The sequence below is a fragment of the Cynoglossus semilaevis genome, chromosome 9 (genome assembly GCF_000523025.1).
Source record: "Cynoglossus semilaevis isolate Cse_v1.0 chromosome 9, Cse_v1.0, whole genome shotgun sequence".
Lineage (NCBI taxonomy): Eukaryota > Metazoa > Chordata > Actinopteri > Pleuronectiformes > Cynoglossidae > Cynoglossus > Cynoglossus semilaevis.
Window position 1 is genome coordinate 14,931,809 of NC_024315.1, and position 15,832 is coordinate 14,947,640.

At 40.3% G+C, this 15,832-nt stretch overlaps 3 protein-coding genes across 4 annotated transcripts; all 3 read left to right on the plus strand.

Annotated features, from left to right (window-relative positions):
- Positions 1–184: 184 nt before the first annotated feature.
- On the plus strand, positions 185–4,168 carry lap3 (leucine aminopeptidase 3). Its single transcript, XM_008317464.3, has 13 exons — positions 185–432; positions 535–653; positions 1,016–1,070; positions 1,157–1,262; positions 1,361–1,520; positions 1,632–1,796; positions 1,936–2,094; positions 2,229–2,353; positions 2,613–2,701; positions 2,822–2,924; positions 3,339–3,418; positions 3,500–3,612; positions 3,723–4,168. Exons 1-13 carry the CDS (start codon positions 331–333, stop codon positions 3,907–3,909), a joined length of 1,563 nt encoding a protein of 520 aa, XP_008315686.1. The 5' UTR covers positions 185–330; the 3' UTR covers positions 3,910–4,168.
- A 365-nt stretch (positions 4,169–4,533) lies between these two features.
- Positions 4,534–5,964, plus strand: med28 (mediator complex subunit 28). Its single transcript, XM_008317463.2, has 4 exons — positions 4,534–4,729; positions 5,154–5,220; positions 5,302–5,414; positions 5,582–5,964. The coding sequence occupies exons 1-4, from the start codon at positions 4,571–4,573 to the stop codon at positions 5,783–5,785; spliced, it is 543 nt and encodes a 180-aa protein (XP_008315685.1). The 5' UTR covers positions 4,534–4,570; the 3' UTR covers positions 5,786–5,964.
- Positions 5,965–7,369: 1,405 nt separating this feature from the next.
- On the plus strand, positions 7,370–15,447 carry klhl2 (kelch-like family member 2). 2 transcript variants are annotated; one of them, XR_522073.3, is made up of 16 exons: positions 7,370–7,926; positions 9,493–9,612; positions 9,718–9,824; positions 9,947–10,068; positions 10,288–10,450; positions 10,668–10,777; positions 10,863–10,979; positions 11,758–11,907; positions 12,056–12,173; positions 12,415–12,612; positions 12,706–12,807; positions 13,061–13,189; positions 13,373–13,513; positions 13,597–13,740; positions 14,017–14,787; positions 14,879–15,446. XR_522073.3 is itself a non-coding variant. In XM_008317462.3 (15 exons), exons 1-15 carry the CDS (start codon positions 7,859–7,861, stop codon positions 14,043–14,045), a joined length of 1,818 nt encoding a protein of 605 aa, XP_008315684.1. In that variant the 5' UTR covers positions 7,370–7,858; the 3' UTR covers positions 14,046–15,447. The 2 variants fall into 2 exon arrangements, 1 of the variants encoding a protein (XP_008315684.1); XM_008317462.3 differs by having other exon boundaries at positions 14,017–15,447.
- The last annotated feature ends 385 nt before the right edge of the window (positions 15,448–15,832 follow it).

Consider the following 15,832-nt stretch of genomic DNA (forward strand, 5'->3'; position numbering starts at 1 on the left):
TTACACCTAACAAACACGTTTTTGTTTGTTACCCGATCCAGTCTCTGGTAAGGCTAAACAATTGTAAACAATGCGATTAATTAGGGTTGGTGACATGATCGTTGTTGTCCTAACAAGTGAATGAGTCAATGCAAATGTCCTTAAAACTATCGCGACACCAGTCTGCGTTATAACTGCGTCATATTCATTTCCGTCGCTTATTGGTGACGTAATATACAGACACCTTGTCTCATTCGTAGATAGCTCACATGTGCATGTTAGAAGCATAAACGTAGCCTTTACTAATAAAAGTTAAGCAGTTCTCATTCGAACTGTGTCCAGCAGCAGACAATGATTCATCTGAGAAGAACGGCGCTGATGGCGCTGCGGTCAAAGCAGCGCATGAGCACGAGCTCAGGCTGTTCACAGACTGAGCTACAGCAGAAGAAGAAGGTGAGCGACCTGTCAAACACATGACCTAGGAAGCCAGTCTTTTAAAGCACCATCGAGTGTACTGTATACTCTATCTGCGGTACTCGTTGTTTTCTTCTCCAGGGGTTAGTGTTAGGAGTGTTCGAGCAGGAGAAGGGAAAGGAGTCTAATGTTCATCTGACAGAGGCAGCCAAAGATTTTGACCAAACAGTGTCTGGAAAGCTGAGCGAATTAATAAAAATGTAAGTCTGCAGCGTTTGAGAACTAATCGGTCTCTTTGATATAAATACATGTTTTCTTACACCTACAACACGCTTGAAGTATTAAAACTTACAGTATATTTGAATCATTCTATTGGCTGATGAATAACTATGGAAAATATTCAGATTGGCAGACAGTATAATAATACCATGACAATATTATTAATAACTTAACAAGTTTAACTTAACAATGCATAGATAGCTACAGGTCTTTGTCCTACTTTACCTGGACTGTACACACAAACTGGGTGAACAATTATAGCGAATTCCTAACAGAGATGGATAAGTTCCAATGTGCATTACTGTTAAACTGTAAAAATGAACTGTACTTTTACATGTTTCAGCTCCGGACCGACACTGAAGAAAGGCAAATGCAGACTATTTTATGGAATGCACGCGGTAACAGTTGTGGAAGAGAATCAAAAATAGTACAGGCGTAAACTCAAAAATCTGCATTCACTACGTCTCTTTTGCATCTTGTCTAGGACTTCCCCTGTGTTGCAGTAGTCGGCCTGGGTGAAGAGAATGCAGGTGTGTGTGCTGCAGAGAATTGGAACACCAGCAAGGAGAATGTCAGACAAGCTGTCTCGGGTAAAGAAAAGGTTGCCTTTGCTAACTTTCATGTACAGTAGGTGAAGTGGATGATGTACTGACTCCAGCTGCATTATGTGTTTTCTGTTCATGCTTAGCTGGCTGCCGTCTACTTCAAGACCTGGAAGTGGGCCATGTGGAGGTGGATGGCTGCGGTGATGCCCAGTCTGCAGCTGAAGGTGCTGTTCTGGGCTTGTTTCACTACGACCAACTCAAGTCCAAGAAGAAGGCCAAAGTGACGACAAAGCTTCATAGAAGGTTAGCTCACCAATGCAACAATAAACTGATACTGTTTGGTAACTCTGGAATTCTCAATGCAGTCCAGCTAGTTTCATGTTAATGTCTTTGTCCTGTGTGATATACTTTCAGTGCAGACTTGAATGGGTGGCAGAAAGGAGTTGTGTATGCAGAAGGTCAAAACCTGGCACGGCTATTGATGGAGGCTCCAGCCAGTCACATCACTCCTACCACTTTTGCCAACACCATTGAGAAAGAGTTAGCACCTTACTCTGACAGAGTTACAGTGAATAAGAGGTTAGTGCATCACTCATCCTAATTTGTCATTATTCCCATTTATGGATATTCACGTAATATACTTACTGTATATTCTGCCATTTGGAACAAATGAAATAAAAAATTAAAATCTCATACTACTTTTTCTTTTTATATAAAGATGTCAGGCTTGGATCAAGGAACAAAAGATGGGGGCATTTTTGAGTGTGTCTAGAGGTTCAGAGGAGCCCCCTGTCTTCTTGGAGATTCATTACAATGGTTCAACAAACACCACACAACCTCCACTGCTCTTAGTGGGCAAAGGAATCACGTTTGACAGGTTAATAATAGTTGAATGTACAAAAAGCTCCCTGTGTTATTAGGTTGTTCTAATCTTCTCTCAGAAATACTACATTTGAATTTTACAGTCTTTGATCTATTGTGGAATTATTGGACCACTGTCTCTGATTTCAGCGGTGGTATTTCCCTAAAGCCATCCGCATCTATGGATGCAATGAGGGCTGATATGGGTGGAGCTGCCACGGTGTGTGCATCCATTGTAACAGCAGCGGCTCTGAAGCTTCCAATAAACATTATTGGTGAGTGAATTTCATGGTAACAAATGTAATTTAACAACTTGTATAGTGTATTCAAATTCATTTTATGTTATTTATGTAGTCAGATCCATATACTTTTAGTCATTACTATTAAAAAAAAGAAGTAAATCAGGAACAGCTTATTCTCCCAGTGCTGTCACCTTCAAAACATATTTAAATGATTTTTCTGGTAACTCTTCAATTGAAAAAAGAAAAAGAAAGCTTTTAGAATTAACATTAATGTCTAAAACCCTTCATTCAGGACTGGCTCCTCTGTGTGAGAACATGCCCAGTGGAAAGGCCACGAAACCAGGTGATGTTGTAACCGCCATGAATGGAAAAACAATCCAGGTGGGTGAACAGGGTTCACTGTGAAAAGTGGTTGTCATTTTATAAGATGTATGAGTTTGTGTTCCTTTTTGTCTTGTTCAACAGATTTAACTGCATTTCCGTTTTTTTTCCATTTTACAGGTTGATAACACGGATGCAGAGGGCAGATTAATTCTTGCTGATGCACTCTGTTATGGACACACCTTTAACCCCAGAGCTATTGTCAATGTTGCTACACTAACAGGTGGGATTTCAAACTCACCTCCCAATAAACCAGGATCAGGATAAGTCAGAATGTGTCAAAATTCATGAGCTGCAGCTGATGGTTTCTACAGGCTTTATTTTTTACTGCAGGCGATAAAAGCTTCACACAGGCTACATTCCTGTTGATGATCAAAAAAACTTGTTTGGATTTGTTTAATCACCAGCTAATCATATCAATCAACTCTATTATTTATCCAGGCTTTATGTTGTTCTCTGTTCTGATTAGCCTCAGTGGCAAACCAAGGCTTGGATGACATGTATAATGTTAATGTCAATGTTAATTTAGTAGTGGAATATCTATCATGTGGTTGTTGTAAGGATAGTGGCTTAAGAGATTTGTATTTTATAAGATAGCTATTGTGGGTAAAATTAAAGGCAGTATCCTGTCTTTAAGGTGCGATGGATGTAGCACTGGGCTCAGCAGCAACTGGAGTCTTCACAAATTCTGACTGGTTGTGGGATCAGCTGCACAAGGTACTTAATATTCACCACAAATACAATCAGTGTCTTCTCTGCTCCTGTGCTGAATAAAAAAAAAAGAATGTACTTTTGTAGGCCAGTGTTGTGACAGGTGACAGAGTATGGCGTATGCCTCTGTTCCAGCACTATACCAGACAGGTGACTGACAGCCAGCTGGCTGACCTCAACAATATTGGCAAGTACAGCCGGTATGTATCACATGACTTTCAGTAAGAGCCTTCACGTTTCCTTAGAGGCACCACAGTCTCTGTTTTTACTTACCTGGATTTGACTGTTACATTGTTTGGTTTTGTTGTAGTTCTGGCGGTGCGTGCACAGCAGCTGCTTTCCTGAAGGAGTTTGTTACAGCTGCTCATTGGGCTCATTTGGACATTGCTGGTGTTATGAGCAACAAAGACGAAATTTCGTATCTAAGGAAAGGCATGTCTGGAAGACCAACACGTACCCTTGTGGAGTTTGCTGCTACCCTTGCCAGTCAAGGCTAAAATGTGGATAAAAAAAATCAACACTTCACCTCACAACCTCAATCTGCCACGAACAGACAGAGTTTATGGTCAAAGTCTGTGTCTAATCTGGTGGATTTTCTTGGAGAAACTGATGATAATATTTCTAAAATGGATTTTGATGGGTCATAAATGCTAATGTAAAAATGCAGCAGTCCATCGAATATTGTCCTCTTTTGTAAAGCATCTAGTTTTATCTAAATCAGAACGTTTATGAAATAAATACAATGGTGTATCCAAATGTGAGTTGTGATTGTTTTGTTTTATTTGTGTTTAATTTTCTATTTAAATTCAAGAATATCAACATATACTTAAACATAACTTCCTTAAGGGATTGTTTATATTCGGTTTTTGCACATGGTATTTTGTTACTTTGATGCTTTGTCGGACTCTAGTGGCGCAAACAATCAACGCTCGGTACTTAAGACAGTACCCTGCACAGTGTTGCCGAGGTTGTGCGTTCGACCCTCACATAGGTACACGACGACGTTCAGGCTGTTGTAGCTCCTCAAATTTCCATACTGGTTCCATGGTCCAGCGGATATTCACATCTGCCCTACACGTAGTAAGTCCAGGACCCCCTTCAGAGCGGATGCGGAGCTTCAGAGCGCATGCGCAGTGGGGACAGAAACAATAGACCAAGATGGCGTCGTCCATGAGTGGGATGTTTCCCGGCCAGCAACCTCCAGCTCCTCATCCCGTCGGAGGTCCTGGTGGACCTGGGCAGCCAGGCTTTGCTGGTACCGCTGGTCGTGCACAGGGGAACACCACGCTTGTAGATGAACTAGAAGCTTCCTTCGAGGTAGAGGACATCTTTATGCTAACACTGACTAGTCGTTTGTGCTAACTGTCGTAAATCAGCGTGTACTGTTAGATGTATGAATGCATCGTCTGTCCTAACTGGATAGGGATTGGACTTAACTAGCATCAACATATTTCACTGTCGTTTATGCAATAAGAAAGTTTTTTTCTTAAATAGTTTTCCAGATTAGCCGGTTTACAGTATCACTCATTGATGTGTAAGGGGAGTTGTAATAATGATATGAAAATTCTGAGTTGTTTGGTCAGGACAGAAACAAGACAATTAATCCAAACGAAAATAAAAAAAATCAAATTATTTATATGGTGTGCTAAGGTGTTGATGTTATGATGTAATTAAGTGAATGTTAGCAGTTACTTTTATAACACGATATTCACAATGTTTGGTCTCTGTGTTTGTTTTGTAGGCATGCTTTGCTTCTTTGGTTAGCCAAGACTATGTTAATGGAACTGACCAAGAAGAGATCCGAACAGGTTAGTACTATTTTTAGATCATTAAAAAAGAAAATCTTGTTAAACAGTGTTGTAAACAAATTTGTGTATGTTATTTTGCAGGTGTTGATCAGTGTGTACAAAAGTTCCTTGATGTGGCTCGGCAGACAGAGTGCTTCTTCCTACAAAAAAGGCTTTTGTTGTCTATGCAGAAACCAGAGCAAGTGGTGAAAGAGGTACTTGAACTTTATCAGACAGTCATAATCAAATTGTCAATATTGTGATATGAGACAAAGTATTTATGCTACTTTATTATGTTGCATTTTTGTTAAATAAACATTTTAAATGTGTTTATTTATTTATTTATTTATTTTTACCAAACCCTCTTTTTCTATCACCTTAGGATGTGTCGGAATTACGTAATGAGCTACAACGAAAAGAACTGCTGGTTCAAAAGCATTTGGCCAAACTCCATCACTGGCAGCAGGTACTTGAAGATGTTAGTCTTCAACAACGCAAACCCTCTGACCTTCCTCCACCTGGACCACTGGCCTTTCTGGAGCAGGCCTCTGCCAGTCTGCCTCCGGCCCCTTTAAAACCAAACTAACACAAACACCCACCACCATCCTGTACATATATATGTCATGTGATACCAACTGTCAACCATGCTAATTGGCAAGTTTCAACCATTCAGGTTTTGTATTTAAATTCTCCAATATCTGATGTAAATATCCTCTGCTGTCAGCTTGTTTTTAACAAAAATAAATCAAAATTGTGGGTATTCAAGGTTTGTTCACACTTTTCTTGTTTTGGAAATATTTGACAATTGTTTTGGTTTCATTGAGATCAACAGATTGTTAACGTTTACTGTCTTAATTTAATTTAGCGGAACTAGCACATAAGGAAGGGGCAGTATGGTAGCTGCCCAGAAGGAGCTTTTTACCACTGTGCTGCAGTGTGTGCCATTTTATTTAAATGATAGATTACTGCCAAAGCTAGGCCCAGCTAACATTGATAAAACATAAACCCTTGCCAATATAATTATAAAATAATTATCAAAATGTATTTAATAGGCCTTGCAAAATAAATGAAAAAACAAAATAGAGAGCAAATGTAGAAACTTTTCTCATGTACACAGAACCAAATACTTTCTGTAACCCTCTCAAAATGACTGCGTAGATTGTAATTACTCTCTAAGATAGTTTGTAAGGGGGTTCAACTGAAGCTGTAATTATGCGATGACAAATCCCGGTCTCATGGAACTGTTTGTTCATTGAATAGAGTTGAAGTAGGAACTGTCCTGCCTGTGCCATATCCTGTAATTATGAGCTGCAAGCCTTATCGGAAACTGTTATTTTTCACATTTATAGCTATTGAAGTTAAGCCTGTTACATTACTGATAATAAACTTTAATAAATATTCTCTAATAGCTTTATAGATATGAGCACAGAGAGGCCATGTTAGAGTCTTGTGAGATGGTTGTGAAATAAATTAGTGGTTTTCACACCAGAACAGACTTCACAGCTATGCCTGTGCACACTGACAGAACATCCAGGCAAATATCCTAACAAACTGGGACTGAGAACAATGTTAAACAGACTGCAGTGTTTTTTTTTACATGACTTGATATCTGAATGTTTTTATTAGGTCGACTTTACTGTGTTTATAATAAACAAAATATGATTAATTGCACCACTGCTATTATTACTCCAAATGAACTGTTTTGTTTTAGAATATTTGATCTTCCAAAATACACATGTACATTTTATTGGGAAGCACAGTTGTTTACTACTCGAAACAGACAAACGTAGACTTAGTGGTAAAGATGTAGTGCTGTGCTTTTGCATAGGAAATCAAAGCTATACCATTAAAATAACAATACATATCAACAAGTTTAGCTGCACGGCGGTATAGCCGTGTTTGCCACTTTAACGCTTCCCGCCCACGCCGGCGTTCAACAGACACGTTTTTCTACACCCGATCCACATTTGTTGTCCCCATGTCAATTGGTTTTTAATAGGTTACCACAATTGTCTAACATTCGTAAACTGTTGCTAAGAAGCGCTTTCATAAAAAACATAAAATAAGCAAAGTTAATTAAAATACTCGTATTACATTAATTTATTTGTCTTAAATGTATAATAATAATAATAATAATTATTATTATTATTATTATTGTCAGTCATCCACAGCTAGAGGGAGACAGCGTTTCTTGTGGGACGTCTTGTCTGCTCAGAGGACAGTCTTTGCCTTCATGTTCTTGTTTGTGCTTCTTAACGCTTATTAATCAGCGATAGGAAAATAGCAGGTATTTTTCTCTGTCCGTGTCTGCCACAAATACAACCAGGACCGAGGAGAAGCCGCTGGAGGAGGAGCCGTCGTTGGAGAGATTTGAGATCAAGTTAACTTCGTTTCAGACAGCGGGCGGCTCTGGTCCTGTGTGGCCGTCAGAAGCAGCGGTCTGCTGGGGCCAGTAGTGGCAGCCGGGTACGGACAGTCACCGCAGACAGGCAGTCAGTCAGTGTGTCAGTCAGTCAGTCGAGGCTGTGTGTACATATGACACAGACTGCTGTAGTGTGAGCGACTGCCGTCAACCCTCTTCGCCGCCTCTGCGCCGATGCTCGCCGTCATTCGCGCCTGAGTTTGGAGCCTGGAAAGACGACACTGCTGTGGATATGGAATGGTGCATGCCGCTGGGCCAAGAGTGCTGCCTCTGAACCACACCGCAGTCATGGACAGTCACCCGCTGTAAGTGCTGAGATGTGCACATATATTGTGTACACGTGTATTTGTGTGTGCGCGCGCGTATGTGTGTATGTATGTGTGTGTGTGTGTGAGAGACTGTTGACGTATCACAGTTGCTGCATGACTGATAGTGCCGCATTGGCAGAGGCAGCGAACAGCCTCTGTGGCTGCTGCTCGGTGGCCGGGGGTGGGAGACTGGAGCCTGGAGACTGATCCAGAGATTGTCGATGGAGCACTACAGCTTGTGTTTACTGGATTCATGGGGTCGTTGCGGTGGTATGTGTTGTGATTCAGCCAGGAACAGCCGTGAACAACATTATTGTGGTTAATTAAACGCACAGCAGAGACTGTCAATTCTGAATCAGGGAAAAGTCCAATAATCCAAGTGTCAGTCTAAAATGAAGGCCATCTGTGGCTCATCACAGTCCCCAGATATAAAAATCATTGACGGATACATGGTTGATGTTTGACATCAACGATCTCTGCCAGGATATAAAAATCATTGACGGATACATGGTCAATGATTCACACAAATGTAGTTATGTGACCTGAGTTCATGTAATATGAACTACATTTTTTTTATTTAAGGAACAGTTATAATAATTATAGTAATACAACTGCTAATAATAATAATACAATATAGAATAATATACCCTGGTAAAGTCATTAAGACTGACTGGATAAAGTTGTAAAAAACAAGGAGACAACATGTCTGCTGGTTCACATATCTGTCCGTTGACGACATTTAACAAATAGAAATCCATACTTCCAGTGAAACCCTGGGGAAAGACTTTAAGGGCTGAGCTAATTTGGGATAAACTGTATGTCAATATGTATGGAAAAATTAGGCTAGCACTGACTTGATATATATATAATATGATTTAATCATATTAAATTATTGCCAACTTCTGACAAAAGACCCTGACAATAGCGATCTGTAAAACACTTAAAATAAACTGCGTGAAAGACATACGTTTTTCCATAGACTTTTTGGGGCATATCCAATCCATGTAGCCATGTCAAGATGTCTCATGAACCAGTCAAAACAATGTATTTGAATTAGTTCCTCTTTGTTTTTCTTCTTTGAAAATTATGATTGTCCACTGCCATCTTTAACAGACTAGACAATTAGCATCAGTCATCATTAGGGTGTGGCTCATGTGGACTCAAGGAAAAAGTGTTCTATCATTGACAGGAAATACATTTTTAAAAGGAAAATGAGTCCAGTATTTAGTCTAAACCTAGTGCTTCTTCAAACAGCCTTCTGGATGGGAGAAACAAAAATGAGGTAATATCTAAAAAAAGAACTATGTATGTGAGAAGAACTAGATGTATGAGCTGCAACAGTGTAAAGTAGGTGAAGTTTGCTCAACTTCAATCTAATATTAGTCTGCTAAGCTCTTCTTTTGACTTGACTTAAAGCATTACTGCCTCTGGTGGAAAAGCAGGACACGTGCACACAACGCCAACCCAGACAGTACATCTGTTGTCATCTAGTTATGGTTTAGGTCATTTGGTTAACAGAAAATCTAACATAGGTGTGAATGTTTCACGTTTCTTCTGTTCCAGGTGCTCAAGACTTTGTCCACACAGTCTGGACAAAGAAGATGGCGTCGAAAGGCAAGGTCCCATCACTTTCAACCACCGACATATGAGGAAAGCATTTAAAATCATGAACGAGCTACGCAGGTGAGAAAGTTCATTGTTCTAAAAATCCCAAAACATTGTTTCAACTTAAACGGTACTCATTCCTCCCTCTTTGTTTTTGTCTCCACGTCTGTCACATAAACACAGCCAAAATTTGTTGTGTGATGTAACCATAGTGGCAGAAGATGTAGAGATCGCTGCTCACAGAGTGGTTCTGGCTGCTGGTAGTCCCTACTTCCATGCTATGTTCACAGGTCAGAGAGCTCTTCCATCCCTGCTACACGATGACATTTTGGGCCTGTTTGTTATTTTCTTCAAATCTTGAGATTTGTTGTCCATGTGGTGGCTGAAGGCCTTTGTCTGTTTGCAAAAACAGGGGAGATGACGGAGAGCAGGGCCAAAAGAGTGAGAATAAAAGAGATGGATGGTTGGACTCTGGGTCTGCTGATAGACTACATCTATACAGCAGAGATACAGGTCACTGAGGACAACGTGCAGGTAAACACTTGGACCTTTAGGTATAACCTAAAGGTAATAACATCTACTAATATCTGAGAATTCTGGGCAGTCATATCGGGTTTTGTTAAAGGTCTTAACCATCAGCATCGTGAATACACAATATTAGTAACAGTTAGTTAGTTAACTCACAGTGTTGTACTTTAAGTATTGCTCAAACTTCTTTCATTTTTTTATTACACTGATGTGTGTGTGTTGCAGGCGTTGCTACCAGCAGCCGGCCTGCTGCAGCTGAATGAGGTGAAAAAGGCTTGTTGTGAGTTCCTGAGCTCCCAGCTTCATCCGTCCAACTGTCTGGGGATACGAGCCTTTGCTGACCTACACGCCTGTTCCCAGCTTCTCGCCCAGGCCAACAGCTACGCAGGTTTGTCGGGGTTTTTTTGTTTGTGTCTGTTTCCTTTTGCAGAAAGTTGTTGTTCGATGCACTGTGACAGAAATCTCAAACTTGGAACAGCCTGGATCCCTGCTCAGATTGTCATGTTGTTGGGCCTTAGATTTATATATATACACACATATATACACACACACTTATCTATTTATATATATATATATATTTTGTCTTTCTTAATCTTCGTTGACAGAGCAACATTTCACAGAGGTGGTTGGCAGTGAAGAGTTCCTGAACTTAGGCATGGAGCAAATTTCTAGCCTGATAGCCAGCGACAAGCTCACTATCCCCACAGAAGAAAAGGTGCTCACACAAAAAGACACAAAGACTTCCGTGCTGACAGTGTTTTGGTACCGAGCATGAATAATGTGTCTGTGTTATCATTTAGGTTTTTGAAGCAGTCGTAGCTTGGGTCAACCACGACAAAGATGTCCGTCAGGAACACCTGGCTCACCTGATGGAGCACGTACGCCTCCCTCTCCTATCCAGGGAGTATCTGGTGCAGGTATGACTGCTGTAAAAGCTATCAGCACACTGGTGCAGGTATGACTGCTGTAAAAGCATCTAACTCTGGTGCAGCTGTGGAATTAACTTAAGTAAACTTGTTGTGCTGTTGACAGGCAGGTGCAGAAACCTCAGGTTTCCAGGAATAGTTGGTTCCTTTGCTGTGGGTTTATATCCACACTCAGCACATGGAACATGGTCATCCAAACACCAAGTGACCTAATTAAATTTAATGACATTATGATAAAATACTTTGTGCAGCATCAACACCGCCTTAACTGATGCTGCAACTAAATTAAACATCAAAACGGCCTCAAGTCGCAGTCTAAATGGGTCAGGAGTTTATCTTGCTGTTGTTAAGTGAATTCTGCAGCACTTCCCTGTTGAGTTTGGAGTGCATGAACTGTACCTTAACTTATATTGCCATTTAAAATAGTCATAACAAGATTGTGTGGACTGTTAATGTAATTCGATATTTCTTCTCTGTCAAAATATTAAAATAAAAGCTGCTGTTATTTTGTGATACACGTGGGCTGCTTTGCCTTCTCTATCTGTGGGAAATATATAAGGTTAAGGTAAAAATAATCCAAGTCTACTGCTTCAAATACGAAAGTAAAAAAGTGCTAACAACCTATCAGCACGTTGTTGTCATAGTGATGACAGACCATTTGCATTTGCTGAGCAAACCAAAGCACACATGGTGAAACTTTTAATTGAACGATCGGCTCAAATAAAATTGCCCATTGTATTTCTTCTACTCTTACTTTTGCTTATGTCAGCGTGTGGAGGAGGAGTCTCTGATTAAGAACAGCAGTGCTTGTAAAGACTACCTGATAGAGGCCATGAAGTACCATCTCCTGCCCGCTGACCAGAGAGCTCTCATGAAGACTGTACGCACACGGATGAGGACTCCTGCCTGTTGTCCTAAGGTGTGAACAGAGTCAATACTCCTTTAGTGGTAGTAAACTTTGGTTGTTTTGTTGTCTTTAAAGTGCAGCTTAAAGCAAGAAAAGAAAATCACTGATCTACAGTTTGCCCTCAGTTACGTCAACATTGTTTTCTTTGGCTGATTTTCAGGTAATGGTGGTGGTTGGAGGCCAGGCTCCTAAGGCAATACGCAGTGTTGAATGTTACGATTTTGAAGAGCAGCGATGGTACCAAGTGGCTGAACTCCCGACCAGGAGGTGCAGAGCAGGTATCAGAGCCGCAATAAAGATGTTTGAGGCATGCAGCCCTTCGAAAAGGTAGTCACAGGTAGCAAACCTCACCCTCTTGTGGAGAAATTAATTAATGCACTACAAGATGGGACACATACACAAGCATAAAAAAATCCCTGCCCCCTTAAAACTTTGCATCAAGGGGTCAAGATCTTAAGAAGACAGTAACAATACTGGGCCACTGTACTTACTATACTATCTCCTCTGTGTATGTTCCAGGTGTAGTATATGTGGGAGGTTGTGTGTATGCAGTCGGGGGTTTCAATGGTTCTCTGCGTGTAAGGACAGTGGACTGCTATGATCCAATGATGGACCGATGGACCAGTGTGAGCAGCATGCAGGACAGGAGGTCAACACTTGGCGCTGCTGTGCTCAATGGACTCCTTTATGCTGTGGGAGGCTTTGACGGCAGCACAGGTACAGTTATAACGTGTATATACTGTATATACACAGTATATATATAAAATGTAGTTGTTTTTGGTGTTTCCAACATATTCTCTCCTCTGGCAGGTTTATCAACAATCGAAGCGTACAATGCTAAGACCGACGAATGGTTCCATGTGTTACCCATGAGTACCCGCCGGAGTAGTGTAGGTGTGGGTGTTGTAAATGGTAATTATCATACACTTTGTTTTTACAGTTATCATTGATAACGCTACGGTAAAATGCCAAGAGGGCTGTTTGGTTGGTGTAGTTTCTGTTATTTTATAGACTTACACCATGGAAATAAGCTACTTTGTACAGTCACAAAGGGATGCTACAATGTCAACAACAATTGTTAAATGTATTAACAATTACTGTGCATTATTTTGTCCACAGCTGCCTCTTGTCTGTGTGGACACTAACACCTATGTGTGCTTCCCAGGAATTCTTTATGCTGTTGGTGGTTATGATGGAGCCACCAGACAATGTCTAAGTACAGTGGAGGCTTACAACCCAAAAAGTAACACGTGGAACTACATTTCTGAGATGGGCACAAGACGCAGTGGAGCAGGTGAGTGACATTGTGTATGTTGGTGAGTTAACCTGTTACTGTAACTCTCATTTGACTCATGTGCCGATGGCTTTGTGGTGGTATCATGATTAACTCTTTTTTTGACTTATTGTCATACAAGAACATGTTGTGAAATAATAATCAATAGCCTTGTTCTCTAAACATAAGTTTCAATGTCCTCAGGTGTGGGTGTGTTGAAAGGTTTACTCTATGCTGTGGGGGGACACGATGGTCCGTTAGTGAGGAAGAGCTGTGAGGTTTATGATCCAGCCTCAAACAGCTGGCGACAAGTAGCTGACATGAACATGTGTCGTCGCAACGCAGGTAGGTCACGGACAGTGTCCAGAAAATGTTCGGCAGCGATGACTGTTCAATGTCCTTTAAACTGTGTGTGTGTGTGTTTTCAGGTGTTTGTGCGGTGAACAATGTGTTGTATGTGGTGGGAGGGGACGATGGCAGCTGTAACTTGGCTTCTGTGGAGTTTTATAATCCAAACTCGGACAAATGGACACTGCTGCCGACCTGCATGAGCACAGGGCGTAGCTACGCAGGTCTGAAGTCATCATTCATTTTTCCTGAATGCCCCCTCATGTCATGTCTGCTTTTATTGAGGCCGGGGTCTGGCACTACTCTATACATTGAACTATAGATTGATAGATATACTTCATAGATCCCAAGCTGAGAAATGACAGACTACTGGAATATTAGTTGCTTTCATCAAAAATGCATTGTAAAGAGAAAAAAAATTTAAAAGAAAATTTGAATTTTCATCTGTACAGTATGTGGTGTCATTACTGATTACTGATATTTTTCTTTTTTCCTAACAGGTGTGACTGTGATTGACAAGCCTCTATGACTGTTTCTGACACATGCCACTGATTGATACAGAATGTATTCTCCTAATACTCATCTTGGATCGATTTATGATGCCAATGCTTCGATGTTCAGGCAGCATTAGCACAGGCACTGAGACGGTTCAAGAAAATCACAAGGTTGTTGATGCCGAAGATGACAATGAAGATTTTTGCACACACCTTGGCAAGCAGGGAGAGAGGGCACGTGTGTTTCAATCCCCTGCTGTCGGGACTGCAGCAGCGAGTGGACATTTCAGTTTGAAACACCACTGTACCAATGTAGTGCCATTGAAATGGTACTGAAATGAAGCTACTGTAACTGCAAAGGACCTTTGACATTGCTCAAGTTAACAGGAACCAGCTCTAAGAAAGACCACTGACTTAATCTATGGGGGAGGAAAGCTGAGAATGTTTATTCTGGACTAAAACATGGTTTTTCTTTTGTTTTTATCCTCTTTATAAGTGTGTGTGTATGTGTTGAGTGTGTGTGCTTGCATTTAAAAGGTGCTCCATTGCTTGCATATGTGATATTTAAACATATGTGTTTGTTTGCATCTGAGTCTCTTGTGTGGTGACACCAGAACCAATGCCGCATGAGCACAAGTTGTCTGACCTCTTGACCTTTGCAGTTTTGCAGTATTGTTTCTCAAGAGTGCCTGAATGTCATGTTTGGAGCCCTTCTCTTATGCCTTGAGTACTGTCACTGGACAGAGCACAGCTGGACGCGAGATAGAGAAAAGTGATGTAAGTGTTGAGTTGCATTAATTTGCATGAATTCAGACCAGCTTTGTTAAAAGTGGTTGCAGAAAATGTCTTTTTCTTTTTTTTATTTAAGAATGAAGGACTATTATTGGGATGCCATCTCTACTGGTTAAGAAGTTGCCTTGTTCCATTTTGCCAAACACAGTGACAAAGGGAGGAGCTAGTAAGATATGAAGAACAGTTGGCTGCATTAGTGCTTCACTGTCACGTGGCAGCGGTCTTTACTGTGGTTGTAACCACTAATGACAACAAAAGCCTGAAGTCACTGCATGATCCCAATCTGGAACATCTTTATCTCCAACTGTCTCTAAATCACTCTACTGATCTGTTATCTCTCTCTGTAAAGTGACCAAATGTATTTGTGATTTTCTTTTTATTCTCTTCCTTCTCCTTCCTTTGTTAAAAATACTATAACAGTAACTGATATTGCTGTTTCCTGTCAGTGTATTGAGGAATGTCATGTAGGCTAATGACTTTGATAAGATCATTACCTGTTTTATATTATAATTAATAAATATGCTTCTTGTATTTAAAGCTGTGAAAAAACACTATCTGTTTTTAAAACATTGCCAAATCAGTAAAACATTGAAATGGAAATTGTTTGTGACTGTCTTCATTCAATTTGTTCGTAAATCATTTATCACAACATGAAAGAACTTCTTTCTTAAGTTCCTGCCAAAATATGCTTTATACAGTATGCATGTAGGCTATATTGGTGTCATTTGCTTTTTTTTTTTTTTTTAAGTTAATAGTTTTCAATGGTCAAATAATTTGCTATAGGTCAATATAATTCTGGGGATTTTAATGAACTTTTTTTTTCCTTTAGTAGGTAATAAAACACTTTACTGAAGCAAAACACATTCACTTTTTATATACCCAGTATAAACCTAACCAATCAAAATTAACAAACTTTAGATTTTCAAGTAAAATGAAGATGAAGGACTTTCTAAAGTCACCGCCCCATTTCTTCCCTCAAACACTCCATCTAACGCCGCTAACGTTATGAAAACAAAGCTGGCCTCTGACT

What these genes read in the sequence shown, in the direction of transcription:
- lap3 (XM_008317464.3), top strand. Translation starts at nt 331, where the DNA reads ATGATTCATCTGAGAAGAACGGCGCTGATGGCGCTGCGGTCAAAGCAG. An exon ending in TGTCAGACAAGCTGTCTCGG is followed by an intron (nt 1,263 to 1,360) that starts GTAAAGAAAAGG and finishes GTTCATGCTTAG; the next exon opens with CTGGCTGCCGTCTACTTCAA. An exon ending in CAATGTTGCTACACTAACAG is followed by an intron (nt 2,925 to 3,338) that starts GTGGGATTTCAA and finishes CCTGTCTTTAAG; the next exon opens with GTGCGATGGATGTAGCACTG.
- klhl2 (XM_008317462.3), top strand. Translation starts at nt 7,859, where the DNA reads ATGGTGCATGCCGCTGGGCCAAGAGTGCTGCCTCTGAACCACACCGCA. An exon ending in CTTCCATGCTATGTTCACAG is followed by an intron (nt 9,825 to 9,946) that starts GTCAGAGAGCTC and finishes TTGCAAAAACAG; the next exon opens with GGGAGATGACGGAGAGCAGG. An exon ending in CCAGGGAGTATCTGGTGCAG is followed by an intron (nt 10,980 to 11,757) that starts GTATGACTGCTG and finishes TGCTTATGTCAG; the next exon opens with CGTGTGGAGGAGGAGTCTCT.
- med28 (XM_008317463.2), top strand. Translation starts at nt 4,571, where the DNA reads ATGGCGTCGTCCATGAGTGGGATGTTTCCCGGCCAGCAACCTCCAGCT. An exon ending in CCAAGAAGAGATCCGAACAG is followed by an intron (nt 5,221 to 5,301) that starts GTTAGTACTATT and finishes GTTATTTTGCAG; the next exon opens with GTGTTGATCAGTGTGTACAA. An exon ending in CAGAGCAAGTGGTGAAAGAG is followed by an intron (nt 5,415 to 5,581) that starts GTACTTGAACTT and finishes CTATCACCTTAG; the next exon opens with GATGTGTCGGAATTACGTAA.